This window comes from Panthera onca, chromosome B1 (genome assembly GCF_046562875.1).
Source record: "Panthera onca isolate mPanOnc1 chromosome B1, mPanOnc1 haplotype 2, whole genome shotgun sequence".
Lineage (NCBI taxonomy): Eukaryota > Metazoa > Chordata > Mammalia > Carnivora > Felidae > Panthera > Panthera onca.
Genome location: NC_138342.1, coordinates 204,473,531 through 204,495,815, shown reverse-complemented (window position 1 = coordinate 204,495,815; position 22,285 = coordinate 204,473,531). Strand labels below are relative to the sequence as shown.

General features: G+C 43.3%; 1 protein-coding gene across 10 annotated transcripts in view; it reads left to right on the top strand.

Moving 5' to 3' along the window:
- Positions 1 to 3,741: 3,741 nt before the first annotated feature.
- The window catches only part of FBXO25 (F-box protein 25), a 53,277-nt gene continuing 34,733 nt past the window's right edge, over positions 3,742 to 22,285 (top strand). For 8 of the 10 annotated variants that reach the window (XM_078445200.2, XM_078445197.2, XM_078445196.2 and 5 more), the window contains exons 1-2: positions 3,776 to 3,884; positions 14,282 to 14,422. In XM_078445200.2, the coding sequence (XP_078301326.1) occupies positions 14,289 to 14,422 (134 nt within the window). In that variant the 5' untranslated portion in view covers positions 3,776 to 3,884; positions 14,282 to 14,288. Of the gene's footprint in view, positions 3,885 to 14,281; positions 14,423 to 22,285 lie in introns of all 10 variants that reach the window. The other 2 variants (XM_060652794.3, XM_060652785.3) reach the window with 2 other exon arrangements.

Below are 22,285 nucleotides of genomic sequence, written 5' to 3'. Positions count from 1 at the left end.
TCACTGCTGATGGGATTTCTATCCTCACAGGTTACTTCTGCCTATTCTAGAATTTCATGTGAATGAATCCTGTAAAGCATACAGTATATACTTTTTTGTGTCTGTATTCTTATCACTAAGATAATATTCTTGCTAATCACCTGTTTTGTTGCATCTATCAGTATTACATTGTTTTTTATATTGGGGTGTAGTATTCCATTGTTTGAATACACCACAGTTAATACACTCTCCTGTGGATAGATCTCTAGGACATTCCACTGACTACGGCTATGACTATGGTGCTAACACTGCATGTGCTTCTTGTGAACCTGTTTTATCTTTGATAAATGTCTAGGAGTAGGATGTGCTGGGCCATATGTATTAATGTAAATATATGGATAAATATGCGGTCTTGGTAGCCTGACCTTTTACATGTAGATTGGTGCACTGCCTAACACGTGCAGGAAAGGTAGAGGGAAGTAAAGTTTGCTGGATGAATGTAGACGAATATTAATACATTTAACATTCCTAATAGCCTGAGAGGTAGATACCAGTACCTTCATTTCCAGGTGAGAAACCAAGGCTCTGGAGGTTAAGTTGCTTGCCCCAAATTGCATATCTAGGCGTCCACACGATTGTCCCAAGTCTGTTGAACTCCAAAGTATGTGTTCCAGTTCTGCTATGATGCTCAGTTGGCAGTGGGGTCAGCCCGGCTGTGGCTTCGTGCTGGGCTGAACAGAAAAGTTTTCAGAGCTGAACACTGTGTTGTGGGGCTGCAAGCTGGCTACTATCAGGATGAATCCTGCTGGAGATACGTTTTGTTGGTCAGGTAGAGTTTCAGAAGTCGGTGGAGGAGACCCCCGTGAGTGGCTCTGTTTTCTTCACATGAGCCTCCCCGTTCTGATGTCTCACCTGTCCCATGCATTCCTGGCCACCAACGTAGTTTACAACCCTAAAATTCTACTCTAACCCCTATCTGAAGTATAGGGAGACTCAACACCAAGAGGAAATTTGAAACAAATACGCAAACAAAAAGATTGCCTGACCCTGTCTCCCGCCTCACTGCTGCTGCCCATTGGCTTCTGAAGTTCACAGTCCGTGTGACCTTCCAGTGCCTTCCTGGATGCATCTCTGTCAGAGGGGGTTGTTCTTGCCCCTGGGTGTCCTTGTCATTTTGTACCTCCTTGTAGCGCTCATCCTCCATTTTCTGTGTATTTGCCACCCCTATATCTGCATTAAGTTGTGAGCTCTTGACAACTGATTTCATTTGTATTCGCAGCATCTCTCACGGCACCTAGCATGTAGCCTGTGTGACCACACAGTGGAGACACTAATTTATATTTTACCCTACCGGTTCTCTATCAACGTTAGCGGGTTTTGTTTTGGTGATTTGGTTTGGTGTACCTTCCCTCGGTATACTGTAGAAAGCTGAATTAGTCTCTATATGTTGCATGAAGACTCCACAAAATGAGTGTTCCCAAGAGGGTAGAACAAGAAGACCATTCCCTGAGCCTTGCGGGGACTAAGTCAAGCTTGTGCCAAGAAGATCAGGGATGCTCAGCCTGTTCTGAGCAGCATTTGGGGAGGTCAGGGAGATGGCTGTGTAGTGTACTTCCAGAAGCAGGGGCGTCAGTGTGTTGGCCCATCACCCCACTGCCCAGTGAGGTATGGAGGCACCCAGCACTGCCCGTGACCAGTGGCTGCCCCAGCTCTCTGCTAGGAGAGACCCCAACTTTGGGGAGGAACTGCAATGAGCTTAAATGTTCCCAAATCCTTCCATGTTATCAGAATTGGGTTATTTTAAAGAAGAGAAATTTGATGTTTTCCCTCACCCAAATAGATAAACTTGTTGGATAAATTGAATGCCTGTGCAGTCTTGGGGAAGTAGGCACCTCTTCTCAGGGTACGATTTCCCCACGCTGAGCTTCCACCCCCTGGGTGACTCTTCCACGATCCCCAGCCACACCTCAACTTCATAGAAGCAATATTCCTTGCCCTTCTCCTGTTTTCTTCTCCACTGGTGGACTTTCCAGAGGGCAGTGCACATGCTTATCTTCTGTGAGCATAGAGTAAATGATGGGAGCAAAGTGTGCTGTCAGAGATATCTGTGGACCAGAATGAATCTGAACTTCTCTGTGGCCTCTCCTGCTGTTACTGTGTGGGGACTCCACCTTGTACGCCGTGGATTCCAGTTACTTTGCCTCCTGTCAGCCCACCAGTGGGATTCCTTCACAAGGAGTTTTGTGGGTGTTGGCAAATTAGGCTAAACTTAATACTGTTCTTATGGCCTCCATGGTGGTAATGGGTTTTGGCCTGGCAATATCTACCAAAATTTTATATCCAGTTATCCCTGGTGCAACAATCCTAATTACAGTAATTTACTTGCAAATATGCCTCTACAAGTTTTAAAATAAACAGAAAAACCATACAGTTATTAATTGGGTATTATTTCTAATGGCAAAATATTGGAAAACCTAATGCCCATCCATGTAGAAGATTTAAACTATGCTATACCCAGGTAATGGAATAACTTGCAGCTGTGAAAGGGAGGGAGTGAGGGAGGGGTCAGGAGAGGGAAATGGGAAGGAGGGTGACAGTTCTGAACCATGGACATATGGGCAATGTTGCGGTCTTTGGTCCATACTCACTTCTTAAAGTTTGTTTATTGAGAGAGAGAGAAGGTTGGGGGGGGGGGGGAGAGAGAGAGAGAGAGAGAGAGAGAGGGAGAGAGAGAGAGAGAATGAATCCCAAGCAGGCTCCACACTATCGGTCCAGAGCCTGATGCGGGTCTGGAACTCAGGAACTGAGTAGAAACCAAGAGTCCAAAGCTTAACTGACTGAGCCACCCAGGCGCCCAGGGCCATAATCACTTTTACATTATTTTAAAACTGCATAGTCAAAGAATGCTACTGTAACAAGCACATCAAATAATTTACAAAAGTATTTTTCCAAGATCTGAATACCTAGTATATGCTTGCTGCAATGTGTTCCAAATATAAAAACATTTTATAAAGGCAAATACTAAAATCAAGTACCTATTTATTGCTCACTGTATGCCAGGCATGGTTTCAAGTGTTTTCTATTAAGTCATTTAATTCTTGTTTTATTTCTGGGAAAATGAGGCACAGGGTGGTGAAGCCTTATTTATTGCCACAGCTCATCACTAGCCATTCCCGCCTGCAAGCCTCCGAAGTCTGGCTGGGACCCAGCTCAGCCACCTGACTCGCCGGCCTTCCTCTTTCCTCCCCTTCCACCGACACCAACGTTCTTGGTTAGTGATTGGAAAAGCCCACAGGTGCAAGAAGGCCCTCCGGGGCGTCTCCACCCTTCCTGAAAGATCTCAATACCGTAAATCGTCTATAAACGGAAAATGCTTGAGCCTTAAACTTAAGTACAAAAGGTAACTGGCGCGCCACAGGCTGGGGGCAAATGTAAAGTGCATTTCTGACATTGAGGCGTTTCCGGGAGAGCAGCGGTTGGAAACTGGAGCAGACGGCGGGTAGGTCCCGGGTACCCTCCGCGAGCCGGTTCTCCCAGCCCCTCTGCGCTGCACCCTCAGGAGCGCGCACAGGAAGCACGCGCGCCCTCCCACGCGGGGACGCCGCGCCACGCCCGCGGGGGTCTGCAGACCAGCTGCACCCACTGAGCACGCGCAGAAAGGCGGCGGCGGTGCCCACTGCGCACGCGCGCGGCTCGGCCTCGGGGAGCCGGGTAGCAACACGGCCACGCGGAGCCGCACCTGCCAATCAGCGCGGCCCGGGGCGGGGCTTCTTGTCAGCGCTCCCCAGTAGGCGGTGGACGACTTCCGGCAATAAACCTCCGCTCGGCCGTCAGGTGGGGACCGAGGGCGTCTGCGCTCCAGGTGGGGACGGCGACCCCCCTCCCCCCAGCCCGCCCCGCGCTAGGTAGGGTTGGGGACCCTCGGCGCGCCGGGTGGGGAACAGAGGCGGTCCTCCATTGCGCGGCGCGGCCTCCCTTGCCCGCCGCCCACCCCGCACGCCCGCGATTCCGCCGCGCCCAGCGCTCCCCCGCTGGGGGCGCCTCCCTCGGGGTCTTCGCGTCCCCTGCCGCGTCCCCGCCTTCTCAGCTGTTCCCGGGGTTCCTTCGTGTCTTGGAGCCGGTGGCCCCGTGCCCCGAGCCTCTACTCCCAGAGATACCCCCTGCTCCCTGCGCTCCTTATCCGCACCGCACCTGCTGCGCGGTCTTGGGTCCCCTGCCCTCGTCTACACCGCGCCTCGCCTGCTGCGCGGTCCTCGGTCCCCTGTCCTCGTCCGTGGCGCTGGCATCCTCTCAGTGCCTGACTCCCTGCGCTCTCAGCTGACGCCTGGGCTTTGCGTCCTCCTCTTCACTGTGAACTCCGTTTGGACCCTTCCTGCTGTATTCCACTGCTCTCTGTGGGCCTATTCAGACTCACTCTGAAAACTCACGCATCTGAAGAATCCGTTCTTTCCTTTTTTTTTTTTTTAACTTGTTTTATTTTTTTATTTTTTAAAAACTACATCTAAATGAGTTAGTATATAGTGCAACAATGATTTCAGGAGTAGATTCCCTAGTGCCCCTTACCCATTTAGCCCATCCCCCCTCCCACGACCCTTCCAGCAGCCCTCAATTTGTTCTCCATATTTATGAGTCTCTTCTGTTTTCTCCCCCTCCCTGTTTTTTTTTCCTTTCCCTTGTGTTCATCTGTTTTGTCTCTTAAAGTCCATATGAGTGAAGTCCTATGATTTTTGTCTTCTCTGACTAATTTCACTTAGCATAATACCTTCCAGTTCCATCGACGTAGTTGCAAATGACAAGATTTCTTTCTTTTTGTTTGCTGAGCAACACTCCATTGTATATATCTACCACATCTTCTTTATCCATTCATCCATCAGTGGACATCTGGGCTCTTTCCATACTTTGGCTATTGTTGATAGTGCTGCTATAAACATGGGGGGTGCATGTGTCCCTTTGAAACCTGGATCCCTTGGATAAATGCCTAGTAGTGCAATTGCTGGGTCGTAGGGTAGTTCTATCTTTAGTTTTTAAAAAAAATTTTTTTTTAAATATTTATTTATTTTTGAGACAGAGAATGAACGGGGGAGGGTCAGAGAGAGAGGGAGACACAGAATCCGAAGCAGGCTCCAGGCTCTGAGCTGTCGGCACAGAGCCCGACGCGGGGCTTGAATTCACGGACGGTGAGATCATGACCTGAGCCGAAGTCGGACGCTTAACCGACTGAGCCACCCAGGCGCCCCTCTATTTTTAGTTTTTTGAGGAAGCTCCATACTGTTTTCCAGAGTGGCTGCACCAGCTTGCATTCCCACCAACAATGCAAAAGAGATCCTCTCTCTCCGCATCCTCGCCCATATCTGTTGTGCCTGAGTTGTTAACGTTAGCCATTCTGACAGGTGTCAGCTGGTATCTCCTTGTGGTTTTGATTTGTATTTCCCTGATGAGTGATGTTGAGCATTTTTTTCATGTGTCGGTTGGCCATCTGGATGTCTTCTTTGGAGAAGTGTCTATTCATGTACTTTGCCCATTTCTTCCCTGGATTGTTCTCTGGATGCTGAGTTTGATAAGTTCTTTGTAGATTTTGGATACTAACCCTTTATCTGATATGTCATTTGCAAAATCTCTTCCCATTCTGTCAGTTGCCTTTTAGTTTTGCTGATTGTTTCCTTCGCTGTGCAGAAGCTATTTTGATGAGGTCCCAGTAGTTCATTTTTGCTTTTGTTTCCCTTGCCTCTGGAGACGTGTTGAGTAAGAAGTTGCTGTGGCCAAGATCAAAGAGGTTTTTGCCTGATTTCTCCTTGAGGATTTTGATGGCTTCCTGTCTGACATTGAGGTCTTTCATCCATTTTGAGTTTATTTTTGTGTATGATGTAAGGAAGTGGTCCAGGTTCGTTCTTCTGCATGTTGCTGTCCAGTTTTCCCAGCACCACTTGCTGAAGAGACTGTCTTTATTCCATTGGATATTCTTTCCTGCTTTGTCAAAGATTAGTTGGCCATACGCTTGTGGGTCCATTTCTGGGTTCTCTATTCTGTTCCATTGATCTGAGTGTCTGTTCTTGTGCCAGTCCCATTCTGTCTTGATGGTGACGGCTTTGTAGTATAGCTTGAAGTCTGGGATTGTGATGCCTCCTGCTTTGGTTTTCTTTTTCAAGATTGCTTTGGCTATTTGGGGACTTTTCTGGTTCCATACAAATTTTAGGATTATTTGTTCTAGCTCTATGAAGAATGCTGTTATTATTTTGATAGGGATTGCATTGAATATGTAGATTGCCTTGGATAGTATCGACCCTTTAACAATATTTGTTCTTCCTATCCAGGAGCATGGAATCTTTTTCCATTTTTTTGTGTCTTCTTTAATTTCTTTCATAAGCTTTCTATAGTTTTCAGCGTACGGATTTTTCACCTCTTTGGTTAGATTTATTCCTAGGTATTTTATGGTTTTTTGTGCAACTGTAAATGGGATCCATTCCTTGATTTCTCTTTCTGTCACTTCATTGTTGGTGTATAGGAATGTAACTGATTTCTGTGTGTTGATTTTATATCCTGCAACTTTGCTGAATTCGTGAATCAATTCTAGCAGGTTTTTGGTGGAACCTTTTGGGTTTTCCATATAGAGTACCATGTCATCTGTGAAGAGTGCAAGTTTGACTTCCTTCTGGCTGATTTGGATGCCTTTTATTTCTTTGTGTTGTCTGATTGCAGAGGCTAAGACTTCCAATACTATGTTGAATAACAGTGGCGAGAGTAGACATCCCTGTCTTGTTTCTTAGGGGGGGAACCTTAGGGGGAAAGCTCTGTTTTTCCCCACTGAGGATGATATTAGTGTTGGGTTGTTCATGTATGGCTTTTGTGATCTCAAGGTATGCTCCTTCTATCCCTACTTTCTTGAGGGTTTTTATCAAGAAAGGATGCTGTATTTTGTCAAATGCTTTCTTTGCATCTATTGAGAGGATCATATGGTTCTTGTCTTGTCTTTTATTGATGTGATGAATTGCGTTGTTTTGCAGATATTGAACCAGCCCTGCATCCCAGGTAGAAATCCCACTTGGTTGTGGTGAAATATTTTTTTTAGTGTATTATTGGATCTGGTTGGCTAATATCTTGTTGAGGATTTTTGCATCCATGTTCATCAGGGAAATTGGTCTGTTGTCCTCCTTTTTAGTGGGGTCTCTGTCTGGTTTGGAATCAAGGTAATGCTGGCTTCATAGAAAGAGTTTGGAAGTTTTCCTTCCATTTCTATTTTTTGGAACACCTTCAAGAGAATAGATGTTAACTCTTCCTTAAATGTTTGGTAGAATTCCCCTGGAAAGCCATCTGGCCCTGGACTCCTGTTTTTTTTGGCAGATTTTTGATTACTAATTTGATTTCCTTACTGGTTATGGGTCTGTTCAAATTTTCTATTTCTTCCTGTTTCAGTTTTGGTAGTGTATATGTTTCTGGGAATTTGTCTGTTTCTTCCAGATTGCCCATTTTATTGGCATATAATTGCCCATAATATTCTCTTATTATTGTTTTTATTTCTGCTCTGTTGGTTGTGATCTCTCCTCTTTCATTCTTGATTTTATTTATTTGGGTCTTTTCTTTTTTCTTCTTGATCAAAGTGGCTAGTGGTTTATCAATTTTGTTAATTCTTTCAAAGAACCAGCTTCTGGTTTCATTGATCTGTTCTACTGTTTTGTTTTGGTTTTTCTTTTCTTTTTTTTTTTTTTTTTTTTTGGCTTCGATAGCATTAATTTCTGCTCTAATCTTTATTATTTCCTGTCTTCTGCTGGTTTTGGGTTTTATTTGCTATTCTTTTTCTAGCTCCTTAAGGCACAAGGTTAGTTTGTGTATCTGAGATCTTTCTTCCTTCTTTAGGAAGGCCTGGATTACTATATACTTTCCTCTTATGACCACCTTTGCTGTGTCCCAGAGGTTTTGGGTTGTGGTGTTATCAGTTTCATTGACTTCCATATACTTTTTAATTTCCTCTTCAACTTCTTGGTTCGCCCATTCATTCTTTAGTAGGATGTTCTTAAGAATCTGTTCTTTTCTCTGGAAACCCTCATTTCTTGCCTTTTCCAAATCTGTAACCTCCATCCCTAATCAGAATACACGTTTTCGCATTCTTACCTAAGAATTTATACTCCTCTTCCTTTTTAGTTTCCCTCTTTATTTCCTGGTCTCTGGGTCTTGGAAGCCTCTGTGATCCTCACTCAGGCCTTGTTACAGTAAATCCCATTTCTGATTCTCAATCCACCGCTCACCATCTCTTGATGTTCTTTCGGCATCAAGTTCTTCCATGCTTATAAGCCGTGTTCATGTTTGGCTCTAAATTATTTGGAAATCTTGTAAGGACAAGAAAGTAGTGAAAGAGATCAAGTGCTTGTGAAATTGACCAGTCTTTCTTGATGCGGAACAATGGAAGTTTACTCAAAATTTATGTTAAGACATAAGAAATAAGGGGAAAAGAAACTCGCTTGCCAGCTATTTTCCTTGACTGTGGAACTGCTTTGCTATTGTCTGTGATTTTCTTACCTGAGTATAGTATGTGTAGCATTGCCTTGAGCTCTGCACAGGACAGCTTTCACTGTCTGGGGGATGAACTTAATAAGGGCTGTGAGTACCCGTTCCTGTGGTTCCTTTTCACCTAACTTAAGACAAACAGTGAGGTACATGTAGCCTTTTACAAGGCTGGTATGTTTTCCTGAGTGTTTTTATATTTAGATCACTCATTACTTTTGCATACAGCGCTAGATATGATCTATATAAGGTAACAGTAAAAAAAAAAACCAACAACAAACCACAGTTTTATGACCTTTGTTTTCACAGGGTGATCATGAACTGCTGTCACAAACGTGCAGGCATATGGGGTGCCTGGTGGCTGAGTCGGTTGAGCGTCCGGCTTCGGCTCAGGTCATGATCTCATGGTTTGTGAGTTCGAGCCCTGCGTTGGGCTCTGTGCTGACGGCTCAGAGCCTGGAGCCTGCTTTGGAGTCTGTGTCTTCCTCTCTCTCTCTGCCCCTCCCCCGCTCGCGCACGTGCACGCACTCTCTTTCTCTCTCTCAAAAATAAACATTAAAAAAAATTTTTTTATAAACATGCAGGCATAGAGCATAGGCCATGGAATGAAACTGTAGGAATATAACTCCCAGCTCCACCAGATGTTGTGCCTCAGTTTCTTCATCTGTAAAATGGAGAATTAAGCCTGTAGAAAGGGGGATGGCAACATTTTCTAGCTTTTAGATAGAAGTGTGAGATAGAAGTGTGATAGCAGTGTGAGGGCTGAGGTAATACAGGTAAGTTGATCATAGGAATGCCTAACTCATACTAAGATCTAATACACATTGCTATTGTATCATTAGTTAAGAAAAGGAAAATGCTTGGAGGAAGACCTTTCTGGGTTTGACCTGCCTCCCATGTTGGGAGTTTCCACCCCCACGCCCTGCTGTGTGCAATAGAGATGAAGTGAAGATTTTTGAGAGTTCAGCCCCTATGCTCTCTGACATCTGTTAGCATGACCTGTGCATAAAATTGCAAATTGTACCAGCTACTTCACGACACAGTAGCCGCCTCTGAGTAGCTGCTCTTACGTGCTTAATAATTTTCAGGAGTAAGTTTTGCTTTTATTTTTGTGTTTGAAATTTTTAAAACAAATGTGATTTTAGTTAAAATTTATTAAGGTGTAGCAATTCAGGTCTTTAGCAAGACAGATAAATATATTTCCGTCAAAAGTGATGGGTTCATCATTCCAGAAGTTTAGTAGTAGTTCTGATTTGCAAATTTAGATGGCTCAAGTTGGGAGTATTTTTGAAAATTTGGTAACAGACCTTTCACATTGCTTCTTGTCCATTTTGCTTCTTGCTTTTTCCCTGATGGCTTTTTGGTGTTTCTAATAAGTCTTCTTCCAGAGTATGCTTTAGTTCATGAACTGTATAGGATGACACCTTAAAATGAAGCTTCATTGTGACCCAAAGAAGATAATATGTCAAATCTCTGGAATCCTCATGTCTACAGCGGAACAAATCTTTTCCTCGGTGTTGAAAATAAAAACCTTGGAAATGTACTATTTTTTAAAAATGTTTTATTTTTGAGAGGGCACCCGTGGAGGAGGGGCAGAGAGAGGGACAGGGAATCTGAAGCAGGCTCCACACTGTCAGCAGTGAGCCCGATGTAGGGCTTGAACTCACGAACCACGAGATCATGATGTGAGCCGAAGTCTGCCGCTCAACCGACTGAGCCACCCAGGCGCCCCAGAAATGTACCGTTTTTTATGTAGCTGCATTTCATTCCTTCCAATCCCTGTAAGTACAAACACCTACGTGTGAAATATTCAGGCTAACCATTCATTGCTCGCAGAGGTAGTTGCAAAAGAGTTGATTATCTTACTTGGAATACTAAGCTGACTCTTCACAGTGAAAACTTTGGTTAAACGTGATAGAAGTTGCTTTTGAGGCCTGAATAGACGTGTATTAAGTGGTGAGTGGGCCTAGTGCCTAACTAGACAAGTACAACGTGCGTCATCATCTTTTAAGAAAGTGTGTTAGTGGAGGTGTCGGCAGAGCTTTCTCTTGCTTGATTACTTGTGCTTTCCGCCTCCACCCTCCCGTTCCGTCTTCTCCACAGACCCAGGCAGATCATTCTCAGAACAACACTGCTCACATCACCACGTTGCCCAAAAACTTTTATTTGGAGAATAAAGTCTGGACACCTTTCCACCCTACCTACCAGGCTTCCCAAAGATTTCTCTCCTAGCCGACCTGTTCTGTTCACTATTCTGAAAGGTGTCACTTGTATTCCCATCTTCGTTTCTTTTTGCCCACCATTTCTGGGATTGGTATTTTTCCCTAGTCTCTCCACTTAAGATCTAACCATGGGCTTTAAGGCCAAGATCACGTCCTAGTTTTTCTTCAGAGGTCCTAGATGGCTGGATTTTTACTTTGAATTTCTTTTAGTTATTCTCTCACTCAGTACATACATACACATTTTTTTTATGTTTTTAAAATATATTTCCATACATTATTTGTGTTTTCTCACTTTTCTTTTTATTTTTTAATGTTTATTTGTTTTTAAGAGAGAGAGAGCGTGTGCATGTGAGTGGGGAAGGGGCAAGAGAGAGGGAGACACAGGATCTGAAGCAGGACCTGGAATCTGAAGCAGGACCCAGGTGCCCCATTTATTTATTTTTTTTAAATGTTTACTTTTGAAAGAAAGAGTGGGGTAAGGGCAGAGAGGGGGTGGGGGACAGAGGATCTGAAGCAGGCTCTGTGCACAGAGCCTGATGTGGGGCTTGAACTCACAAACTGTGAGATCATGACCTGAGCCGACTGAGCCACCCAGGCACCCCTATATTTGGTCTGTTTAGCAGTATTCTGCATGGTTGCTAGTTTTTTTAAACACGGATTTTTCCAAATCTGTGATAACGAGAGATCTCAGAGATGGTCCTCGTTACACATTGTTCCCTCGTGTGTGTTTTATGAGACTAAACTGTTTCAGAGCATCTTGCCTTCTTGGGTTAGGAGTGTTCTCTGGACTATATCTGAAGCTTCATGAAAATTTAGAAAATCATTGTATACTATTGGAGACGATTCTAGTTAACTGAATTGACTAGACATGGGTGGTAGCTTTTGCATTTTAGGGTAGTTGGTAGCTTGAAACAAGTCTGCAAGATGATGCTTACCAAAATAGTGCTGGTATTTAAACAGGGATATTTAAGTACTTTCTAAAGTAAGAATTTAAGTGAATGAATGTGGGACCATAAAAGATGTGTTCTTGCTGGAAGCTCAAGTTGAGTGGGGTTTTGAGATCCTCTTGGTATACAAGAACATCTCATATGCCATTTAGGGAAATGAGCATGTAGAATTGACCCAGCAATGTTGCTGAAGACTTGGACTTTCCTTTTTTTGTCTCTTCTAAGCCAGTATCGAAGTCTATCTAGTAGCCTGTTTTTTGTTAGTTATAATATAGTTGGGAGATTATATTTGAAAAACTTTTATCACTCAGGTACTCTGTGTTAGAAACACTGTACATTAGAGAAATGCTCCAAGTCTACTTTGGACTTGAGATTAACATAATACATTATTCTATTGAAACTATCTTTGGTTGAGCTATCAGTTATGTTTTTGTAGCTAAATTCAACATACACTTTTGAATTTTTACCATACTAGCTTGTTAATAATGTTTTCCTTTCTGCCAATCATTTGAAATACACTCTTCTCTTGTCTTCCTGCTCCCTACCGCCTACCTCTTAGGCTCTTCCTTTTCAATTTCCTTTCTTGGCTCATCTTTATCTGCTTGTCTCTTAAATGTCATTGTCCCTTAGAGTTTTTGCCTTGCCTCTGTTTTTTTCCCACTGTTACTCTCTGTGGGGGAAACATCCGTAGGTATCATTCCATAGGTATCATTCCTATGGCTTTGGTGACTACCTGAATGCTGACGGTTTTCCTATTGTGCTCTCCAGCCTTATTCTCTCTTCTGAGCGATGGATCTGTATATGCATCCATTCAATGTTTGTTGAGCTCCCTTGCATGCCTGGCATTGTTAAAAAAAAATGCACTTACCTGTCACACACAAATACTTGTATTTAATTGTCTGGAATGAAGCCAAGCACTTGTATTTTCTAAAAGCTTCTAAGACTGTTAGACAGGTTAACGCACAGTGAGGGTTGAGAAGCACTGAGCCACAGGAAGGCAAGTCTGGGCAATGGAAGAGCTAGTATTTGAGCTCTTTTTGTCACCAAGTTATAAAGTTATTTATTTTGAGAGAGCCAGCAGGGGAGGGGCAGAAAGAGAACCCCAAGCAGGCTCCATGCTGTCAGCATAGAGCCCAATGTGGGGCTCAAACTTATGAACTGTGGAATCATGACCTGAGCCGAAACCAGGAGTCGGACACTTAACCGACTGAGCCACCGAGGTGCCCTGAAGGTCATGATTTTTATACTTGGGTCCTTATACGCGGATTCTAGTATAGTGCTGTCCTGTCGCCACGGACTCAGTAGATCTGACAGGCCTGTCCAAAACTGAAATTAATGTCTCTTCTTTCTTTATTCCTTATCTCAGAGGCAGGTTCAACAAACTCAAATCTGTCTCTCTGACTTCCCCTGACACGTGCAGCCAGCCTGGGGTTGCTCCGTGCCCCACGGGCCTCTCCCGGGCATAGCTGAGCGTGTGGTAGCTGGTCCCCTTAGTGTCAGAGAGCAAGACAAACAAGGCCTTGATTGCTGGTGACCCTGCCTCCTAAGTGCTTCTAGCATCTGTGTCTTCTGCAGCCCTCCTCTTGCACCTCGTAAAGGCTTGTATTCCATAGCTGCCAGTCCTAACTCTTCTTCCCGCCACGTGTCCCCCGACCTCCGTCCTCACAGTGGGACCCTGAGGCTTTTGTAACACTTGGGTCTAATCGAATCGTGTACCTGCGGAAGTTCCTTTCTTGGCCCCTCGCTGCCCTTGCAGGAAAGTCCAGTCCTCTGACTTGGGCACTGCTCCAGTCTCCCTTCTCACAGCTCCCTATGCTTGCTGTCCTGCTGTGAGCTGCAACCAGGTTGACGCACATACAGCGCTGAACACAAATATGTCTCGTGTTACGTTGCTTCTAATTTCTGGTGCAGAGGGTTTTTCTGTTTGCTGTAATGCTCCCGTTCTTCCTCACTCCTTGACCCCTACTTGTTCTCCAGGTCCCAGCTGAGATGGCCCCTCAGGTAAACCTTTCCTGACAGATGCAATGTTGGGCTAGTGCGTCCACCAATACGTAGCCCTTCTTATCATTTTGGTGCCACTGAGGTACTGTGTCCTCTTTGCTCCCCTGTGTCTAGCCAGCATTTAAGGCACATGCAGACATTTAAATATTAAGAGCTTTATTCTTTAGAATCAATGAATGTTCTCAGGGCGCCTGGGTGGCTCAAGTTGGTCAAGCATCCTGACTCTTCATATCAACTCAAGTCATGATCTTTGATTTGTGACATCAAGCCCTGTGTTACACAGCACAAAGCCTGCTTGGGATTCTCTCTCTCTCTCTCTCTCTCTCTCTGTCCCTCCCCTCTGCTCTTTCAAAATAAACATTTTTTAAAAATGAGGGGCACCTGGGTGACTCAGTTGGTTGAGCATCTGACTTCAGCTTCAGGTCATGATCTCACAGTTCGTGGGTTCGAACCCTGCATTGACAGCTCAGAGCCTGGATCCTGCCTCTGATTCTGTCTCTCTCGCTCTCTGCCCCTCCCCCACTTGTGTGCACGTGTGTGCGCACATGTTCTCTTTCTCAAAAATAAACATTAAAACGTTCTGAATGAAAGGAAACTTGCTAATTACATAAATTCTTAACATAAATTCTTTTGCAGGGGAACTATGCCATTTTTGGGTCAGGACTGGAGATCTCCTGGATGGAGCTGGATTAAAACAGAAGATGGATGGAAGAGATGTGAATCCTGGAGTCGGGAACTTGAGAGAGAGAATAACCAGCGCAACCTGAGTCACAGCATGTAAGTTATACCAGAACCACGCCATCTGCCTGTCTAACATTTATGGTTTCTATTTTTGAAGTCCCAGAAAAGCTCCATAACTTGTACTCTGGCTGAGTTTGCCCAGACACACAGTAGACTGTGTAGTGCCCACCAACAGATGCTGCTCTCTTCTATGTAAAACAGGTAACCTTTACAGTAATCTGAGGAAACAGGATTACTATCGACCCCACGTCATAGCTGAGGAGTTCAGGAAATGAAGATACGGTCTTGGCAGCATGTATCTGAGACTCCCGATGACAGTGGCTTGCACAAGACAGGAAGTCTGTTTCTCTCCCTGGAAATCCTGAGTTGGTGTAGTGACTCTGCTCAGGGATGGAAAGACATTCTGTGCTGGTGCTCTGCTGGCCCTTCTGCACAGTCGAAGAGGGCGTATCGCCCACAGCACCTATGGTCACGTCAGCAGGGCAGGAGAGGAGCAGGACGCGTGTGTCACATTTGCTCACATCTTGGCTGGAGCATGAGATGCATGGGAACTAGGGGGCGTGGTCTCTCTGATGCACAGCTGTGTGTTCAGATAAACCTCAGAGATGGTGTGAACACAGAAGCGGGGATGGTGACCGGCAGTCTCTACCACAAATGCAATTTGAACATCCGAAGGATTAGGAAGATCTCAGGGCTTCTTTCTTCAAGGTGTTATGGATCTAGTAATTGATTTTACGGTATATATTTTTTAAAAATTGTTTTTAATGTTTGTTTTTGAGAGAGAGAGAGACAGAGCGTGAGTGGGGGAGGGGCAGGGAGAGAGGGAGACACAATCCAAAGCAGGCTCCAGGCTCTGAGATGTCAGCACAGAGCCCGATGCCGGGCTCGAACCCACAAACCGCAAGATCATGACCTGAGCTGAATTCGGGCACTCAACCAACTGAGTCACCCAGCCACCTCAGTTTCACTGTATGTTTTAATTTTGCATTTGCATGATTACCAACTCTGTATTTTTAACAGGGAGGACATCTGATTTTCATTTTTAAGAAATCATTTTATTATTTTTTTCATCATGAGACGTGTACTCATTAATCCCTATCCCCTATTTCACCCATTGCCCACCTATCTCCCCCTCTGGTGACCATGAGTTTGTTCTTTATAGTTAAGAGTCTGTTTCTTAGCTTTGCCACTTTTTTTTCCCCTTGCTCATCTTTGTTTCTTAAATTCCACACGTGAATGAAGTCATTTGGTATTTGTCTTTGACTTATTTTGCTCAGCATAATGTGCTCTAGCTCCATCCACGTCACTGAAAATGGCAAGATTTCATTCTTTTTATGGCTGAGTGATATTCCGTTGTGTATACACCACTTCTCCTTCATCCATTCATTGGTCAGTGGACACTCGGGCTGCTTCCATATCTTGGCTCTTGTAACTAATGCTACAACAAACAAAGGGTGTATGTATCCCTGTGAGTTAGTGCTTTTACATTTTTTGGGTAAATACCCAGTAATGCAATTGCTGGGTTGTAGGGTAGTTCTCTTTTTAACTTTTTGAGGAACCTCCATACCGTTTTCCAGAGTGGCTGCACCAGTTTTCATTCCCACCAGCAGTGCACGAGGGTTCCCCTTTCTCTGCATCCTTAACCAGCGCTTGTTCTTTCTGGTGTTGTTGATTTTAACTGTTCTGACAGGTGTGTGAGGTGATATCTCATTGTGGTTTTGATTTGCATTTTTCTGATGATGAGCGATGTTGAGCATCTTTTCATGTGTCTGTGGGTCATTTGTATGCTTTCTTTGGAGAAACGTTTTCTGCCCATTTTTTAATTGTTGTTTGGGGTATTGAGTTGTATAAGTTCTTTATGTATTTTGGATACTAACCCTTTATCGGATATGTCATTTGCAAATATCTTTTCCTATTCTGTATGTTGTCTTTTAGTTTTGCTGATTGTTTCCTTTGCCGTAGAGAAGCTTTTTATTTTGTGTAGTCCCAATAGTTTATTTTTCACTTCAGCCTGTCTGATTTTCTGACAGATATGTAGTGCTTTAGATTAGAGACTGGTTTGCAGTATTTGACTATATTCAAATTATAGGATATATTTCAGATTATAATTATAGTAAAGGTAACATGTATATATTGTGGCATTTCTGTTCCATTCTGAATTTTATTTAATCTTGATGAATGTAAATTTTATATAAGATTGGTAATTATGCATGCTATCAGTATTAGATAATGTCACACAGCTGTGAATTTTAAGTTATTTTTTGTCTTCCAGTTTTCGTAGCAAATTATTTAAATTCAAGGTTGGTTGAATACATGTGGAAATGGTTGATGTTTGCATGGACTCCTCATGACCTACTGTTAAACGTGGAGACTCCAGAAGTCACCATTTTAGGATGGGTAAAGAGTCTGGGAAATGTCAGACTGAAAAAGCTGTCAGGTGTGAAATACGATGTTACTGCCACTTCTACTCTAAGGAATTTGCATGAGTTTGTCTTTTCTTCCTTGTGTATTTTTCCCCACACATTCCCACACATTTTTCTGTATACACACAAAGTTAGCGAAAATCCACTCAAGCTATGTTTCTTTATGTGATAAACTCCGTTTCCACCTGTCTCCCTCACCCTCTTCCCTGTAAACTCTCCCCTCACCCACTCCCATTCAAACTTCATTTAAAAATCCTTTGAAATAGTAAGCTTTGCTGACCGATGCTTCTCTGCGCCATCGAAACCTATCCAGCTGTGCTTATTGAGACGGCTTTATTCGTTGGGTGAAGTGAAGGCGGAATGAGTTAACTGTCTGTCCTTTACACCTTCTGGTTGCCCTTTTTCCTACTCTTTTTTTCTTTGTTCTCCTCCTTTTGCCCATTTCCACAAAAATGCATATCCTAACCTGTGGGGAGAGGCCACAGATGACCCAGAACTATATAGCCAGTGTCTGATATTTTTCTTACCCCGGAAGAAAAAGCAATTTAACTTTGAACTAAAATTTGCAGAAAATAAAACCATATGTAACCACCATTTCAAATTGCTGAGGAAAATTACCTCTTCCTCTGAATGTCTGTGAGAAACAGCATTCCCAATTCTTTGGTTGAAGATGGGCTTTCTAAAGCTAGTAAAAATAATTTACACACTCAAGATTCTAACCAGCTTTGTAAAATGTTTTATAATGGGCATGAGGATACAAGACCTTTAAATATCCCCTTGCTCTCTTTTTGCCTCATTTTAGGATTAAAAGTTGAGCATGTAGGTAAGAAATTACTTGGTTCAACAGGGTTAATTCAGGTAGGGCTGACCCGTTCATACTTTGAATCCTGACTAAGCTGCTTTTTCAAGCAACATTCGTGATACTGTGGAGGTTGATGATGGAGTGAACATTCACCTCTATTTTGCATGCCTCATTCTTCCCTTAAAAGATGTGTGGAGCGTACAGAGTCTTGTACGGCAGAGCACTGATTGATACGTGGGTACTTCATCTTGCACCCTCCTGGGGAGGTTTCTTCATGCCCCTGTAGATGCACAAGAGAGGGTGGGTGGGCTGGGCCACACAGTGACGACGGGATACCCAGTTTGGGATTCTAGTGGAGGGAGGATGCGCATGTGCCCAGGGCAGTGTCCATGCAGTCGGATGGTGGGGAACATGGTCAACGAGATAGTAGGCAACAGACTGGATGAGGAGAAAAGGGAGCAGCCCCCAGATACACCGTGAGCCTTTGGCTTGGGGAGAACCATACTAAGTCCTCATCTGGCTCGGTCCCCCCACCAGGGTGTTGTTGCTACTCAGTGTGACATTTGGTGACAGATCTTGTAGGATTTTTGCAAAGGAAGGTATCGCAGAGGAGGGTCCGGATACTGTGTCTTTGAGAATTGGTAGCCTTTCCCATCAGATTGCACCGTGCTTAGTAGCTGCAGGCTTTGAGGAGGCCTCTGAGAGAAGGCAGCGCTCCTGTGAGGCTGAAGGGTGGTGGTGGCGGGGGGTGGGGGGGGTGGGGGGCAGCTATGTGGGGCTTAGCTCTGCCTTAACAGTGACATTTCTAGCATCTTCTCCCTTTGCGTTTAGTTTATTAAACCTTTTCATTGCATTATTTTTATTGACATCTCATTGAACGTTGTTTCAAATCTCAGTTTCAATAATTTAAGGTTTATTTTGGTCATTTGCTTCTCAGTGGACATAGCAGTGGCGGGCATCGTAAATTTGAGGCTCCACAGAAAGTATTGTCAACTCTACTGAAAATACCAGTTCAGTTGTGGGTCCCCTGCCAAGGAAAAAGGAAAGAGGCCATATTTTTGGTTCCCCTACGAGAATGCCAAATGGGTCTCTGATCACGAAGATGGATAGAGAATTCAGGAGATCCTCTGGTGCTTGAAGTCATACTTAACCAACTGAGCCACCAGGCGCCCCAGGGAAAGAATCTTAAGCAGGTTGCACACTCGATCCCATGACTGAGAGATCATGACTTGAGCCAAAATCAAGAGTCAGACGCTCAACTGACTGAGCCTCCTGGGCACCCGTATGTACAGCTTTTTAGTTTGATGTGTTCCACTTGTTTATTTTTGCTTTTGTTGCCCGTGCTTTTGGTGTCAGATTAAAAATTGTCACCCAGACCAGTGAATATCCAGAAGCTCACCCCTATGTTTTCTTCCAGGAGTTTTATGGTTTCGGGTCTTACGTTCAAGTCTTTAGTCCATTGTGACTTAATCTTGGGGTAAGGTAGTGATCCAGTACCCTTCTTTTGCATGAAGGCGTCCACTTCCCCAACACCATTTACTAAGGAGCCTCTTCTTTCCCCACTCTTGACTCCATCATTCTGAATTAATTGACCACATATATGAGGATCCATTTCTGCATTCTCTGTTCTGTTCTGTTCATTTGCATGCCTTTTATGCCAACGCTGTATTGAGTATTGCAGCTTTGTGATATAGTTTGAAATCAGGGTACATGATGCCCCCAGCTTTGTTTTTCTTTCTCAGGATAGCTTTGGCTATTCACAATCTTTTATGGTTCCATATATGTTAGGGTTATTTGTTCTGCTTCTGTGAAATGTGCCTTTGGACTTTCGATAGGGATTGCGTTGAATCTGTAGATTGTTTTGGGTAGTGTGGGCATGCTAACGATATTCTTTCAGTCTGTGAACACAGCATGTCTTTCCATTTATTTGTGTCGTCTTCAGTTTTTGGTTTTTTTTTTTTTTTTTTTTTTTAGTGTCCTTTAGTTTTCAGCATACGTGTCTTTGACCTCCTCGATTAAATTTGTTCTTAGATATTCTTTTCGGTGCAATTATAATTGGGATTGCTGTCTTAATTTTTCCTTTTGGTATCTTGTTATTAATATATGGAAACACAACCGATGTTTGTATATTGTGGATTAGGTGAGCACGGCTGAGCAGCCAGCACATACTGTGTCCTGGCATAGTGACTGGCTTCAGCCAGGTGCAGCCAGAAGGTGGGGGTTCTGGACTGTTTGAGCTCTTGGTGAAGTCCCAACCCCCACTTGCTAGACTCAGCATTGTGATGATGGGAGCCGAGCTGCTAGGAGTTGGCGACCCCGTGGAGTTGGGGAGCAGAGCTGTCCCCGCTGGCAGCGGAGCTGAAAGACAGGTCCTTGTGACCTTGTGTGAGCCCTCAGTAGGGTCAGGCCTACGTTTTCCTGCTTCTGACAGTAAGAAGGTTCCCCTTTGGTGAACGCCAGCTGGAGTTTGGTTTTTATCATTTAATCTAGCGGATGTAGTTGGAATGTGTCTTGTTTTTGTGTTTGTTTTGTAGTATTTGTGACCTTTTCAGAATGTGTATTTTGTGATTATGTTTTTAAAATTTAACATAAATATTTTCTTTTTCTTAAGATTCCTAAATTTTTATAAGCTTCAGGCTCCACAATACCTGAGTTTGGTTTCGTTGGAGCAGGACTTTATTTTTTATTTTTTTGTTGTCACAAATGGCCGGATTTCTTTTTTATGGCTGAATGATATTCCAGTGTGTACGTGCATATGTGCACGTATGTACGTGTATATGTGTACACGTGCACACATCATCTTCAGTCAGTGGACACTCGGGCTGCTTCCATGTCTTGGCTGTTGTAAGTAATGCTGCACTGAATATACAGGTGCACACGTCTCTTCAAATTGGTGTTTTCTTGGAAACAAAACCAGAAGTGGAATTGCTGGATCATAGGGTATCTATTTTCAATATTTTGAGAAGTGTCCACACTGTTTTCCACAGTGGCTGCGCCAGTTCGCATCTCCACCAACAGTGCATGAAGGCTCTCTTTTCTCCAGGTCCTCGCCAACACTTGCTATTTGCCTTTTTTTTTTTTTTTTTTTTTTTTTTTTCAACGTTTTTTATTTATTTTTGGGACAGAGAGAGACAGAGCATGAACGGGGGAGGGGCAGAGAGAGAGGGAGACACAGAATCGGAAACAGGCTCCAGGCTCCGAGCCATCAGCCCAGAGCCTGACGCGGGGCTCGAACTCACGGACCGCGAGATCGTGACCTGGCTGAAGTCGGACGCTTAACCGACTGCGCCACCCAGGCGCCCCTTTTTTTTAATTTTTTTTTTTTTTTTTTTTTTTTTTGCTATTTGCCTTTTTGATACTAGACGATCTGACAGGTGTGCGGTGGTCTCTGATTGTGGTTTTGAGCGGAATTTCCCCGATTACTGCTGTACTGAGCACCTTGTAATATGTCTGTTGGCATCTGTGTGTCTTCTTTGGAAGAATGTCCATCCCCATTCTCTGCTCCTTTTTAAATTGGATTGTTTGGCCTTTTTTTCTTTTTCTTTCTTTCTTTTCTCTTTTTTTCTTTTTTCTTTTCTTTTACTGAATGAGTTTTTAAAGACGCTTTTTTATATTAACCTCTTATCAGATACATGATTTGCAAATATTTTCTCCCATTTGGAAGGTTGTCTTTTTATTTTGTTGATGGTTTTCTCTGCAGAAGCTTTTTGTTTTGATATGACCCACTGGTTTACTTTTGCTTTTTGGTGTCAAACCCAAAAAAATCATTTCCAAGATGACTGTCAAGGAGTTTACTGCCTGTTGTTTTCTTCTAGAAGTTTTATAGTTTCAGGTCTTACATTTGATTCTTCAATCCGTTTTGGGTTAATTTTTGTGAATGGGGTGAGAAAGTGGTCCAGCTTCCTCCTCCTTGCATGTTGCTGTCCAGTTTTCCCAGCACCATTTACTGAAGGGACTGTCCTTTCCCCATTGGATATTCTTGGCTCCTTTGTCTTAAATTTATTGACCATGTATGTGTGGGTTTTTTCTACACTCTCTGTTCTGTTCCATTGACCCATGACCATCTTTATTTACTTATACTATTTTGTTCTGATTAGTATAGTTTTATAACATAGTATGAAATCAGGGAGCATGATGCTTCCAGCTTTGTACTTCTTAAGATTGGTTTGGATATTTGGGGTCTTTTGTGGTTATATATAAATGTTAGGATTGTTTATTTCTTTGAGAAATGTCATTGGAATTTCTATAGGGATTATATTAATTCTGTAGATTGCTTTCAGGTATGGACATTTTAACAATATTAATTGTACCTGTCCATGAACATGGAATATCTTTCCATTTATATGTCATCTCCAGCTTATTTCATCAATGTCTTGTGGTTTTCTGTGTACAAGTCTTTAATCTCCTAGGTTAAATTTATGTCTAGGTATTTTATTCTTTTTGGCACAATTAATTGTAAATGAAGCTGTTTACTGAATTTTTAAATTTATCTTCTTGAGAGTTCCTTATTAGTGTTAGAAAACATAGATTTTTACATATTTGTATCCTACATTTTTCTGACCTCATTTATTCTAATGGTCTTTTGATGGAGTCTTCAGGGTTTTCTATGTAGAAGATCATGTCACCAGGAAATAATGATGGTTTTACTTCTTTCTTGACAATTTGAATGCTTTC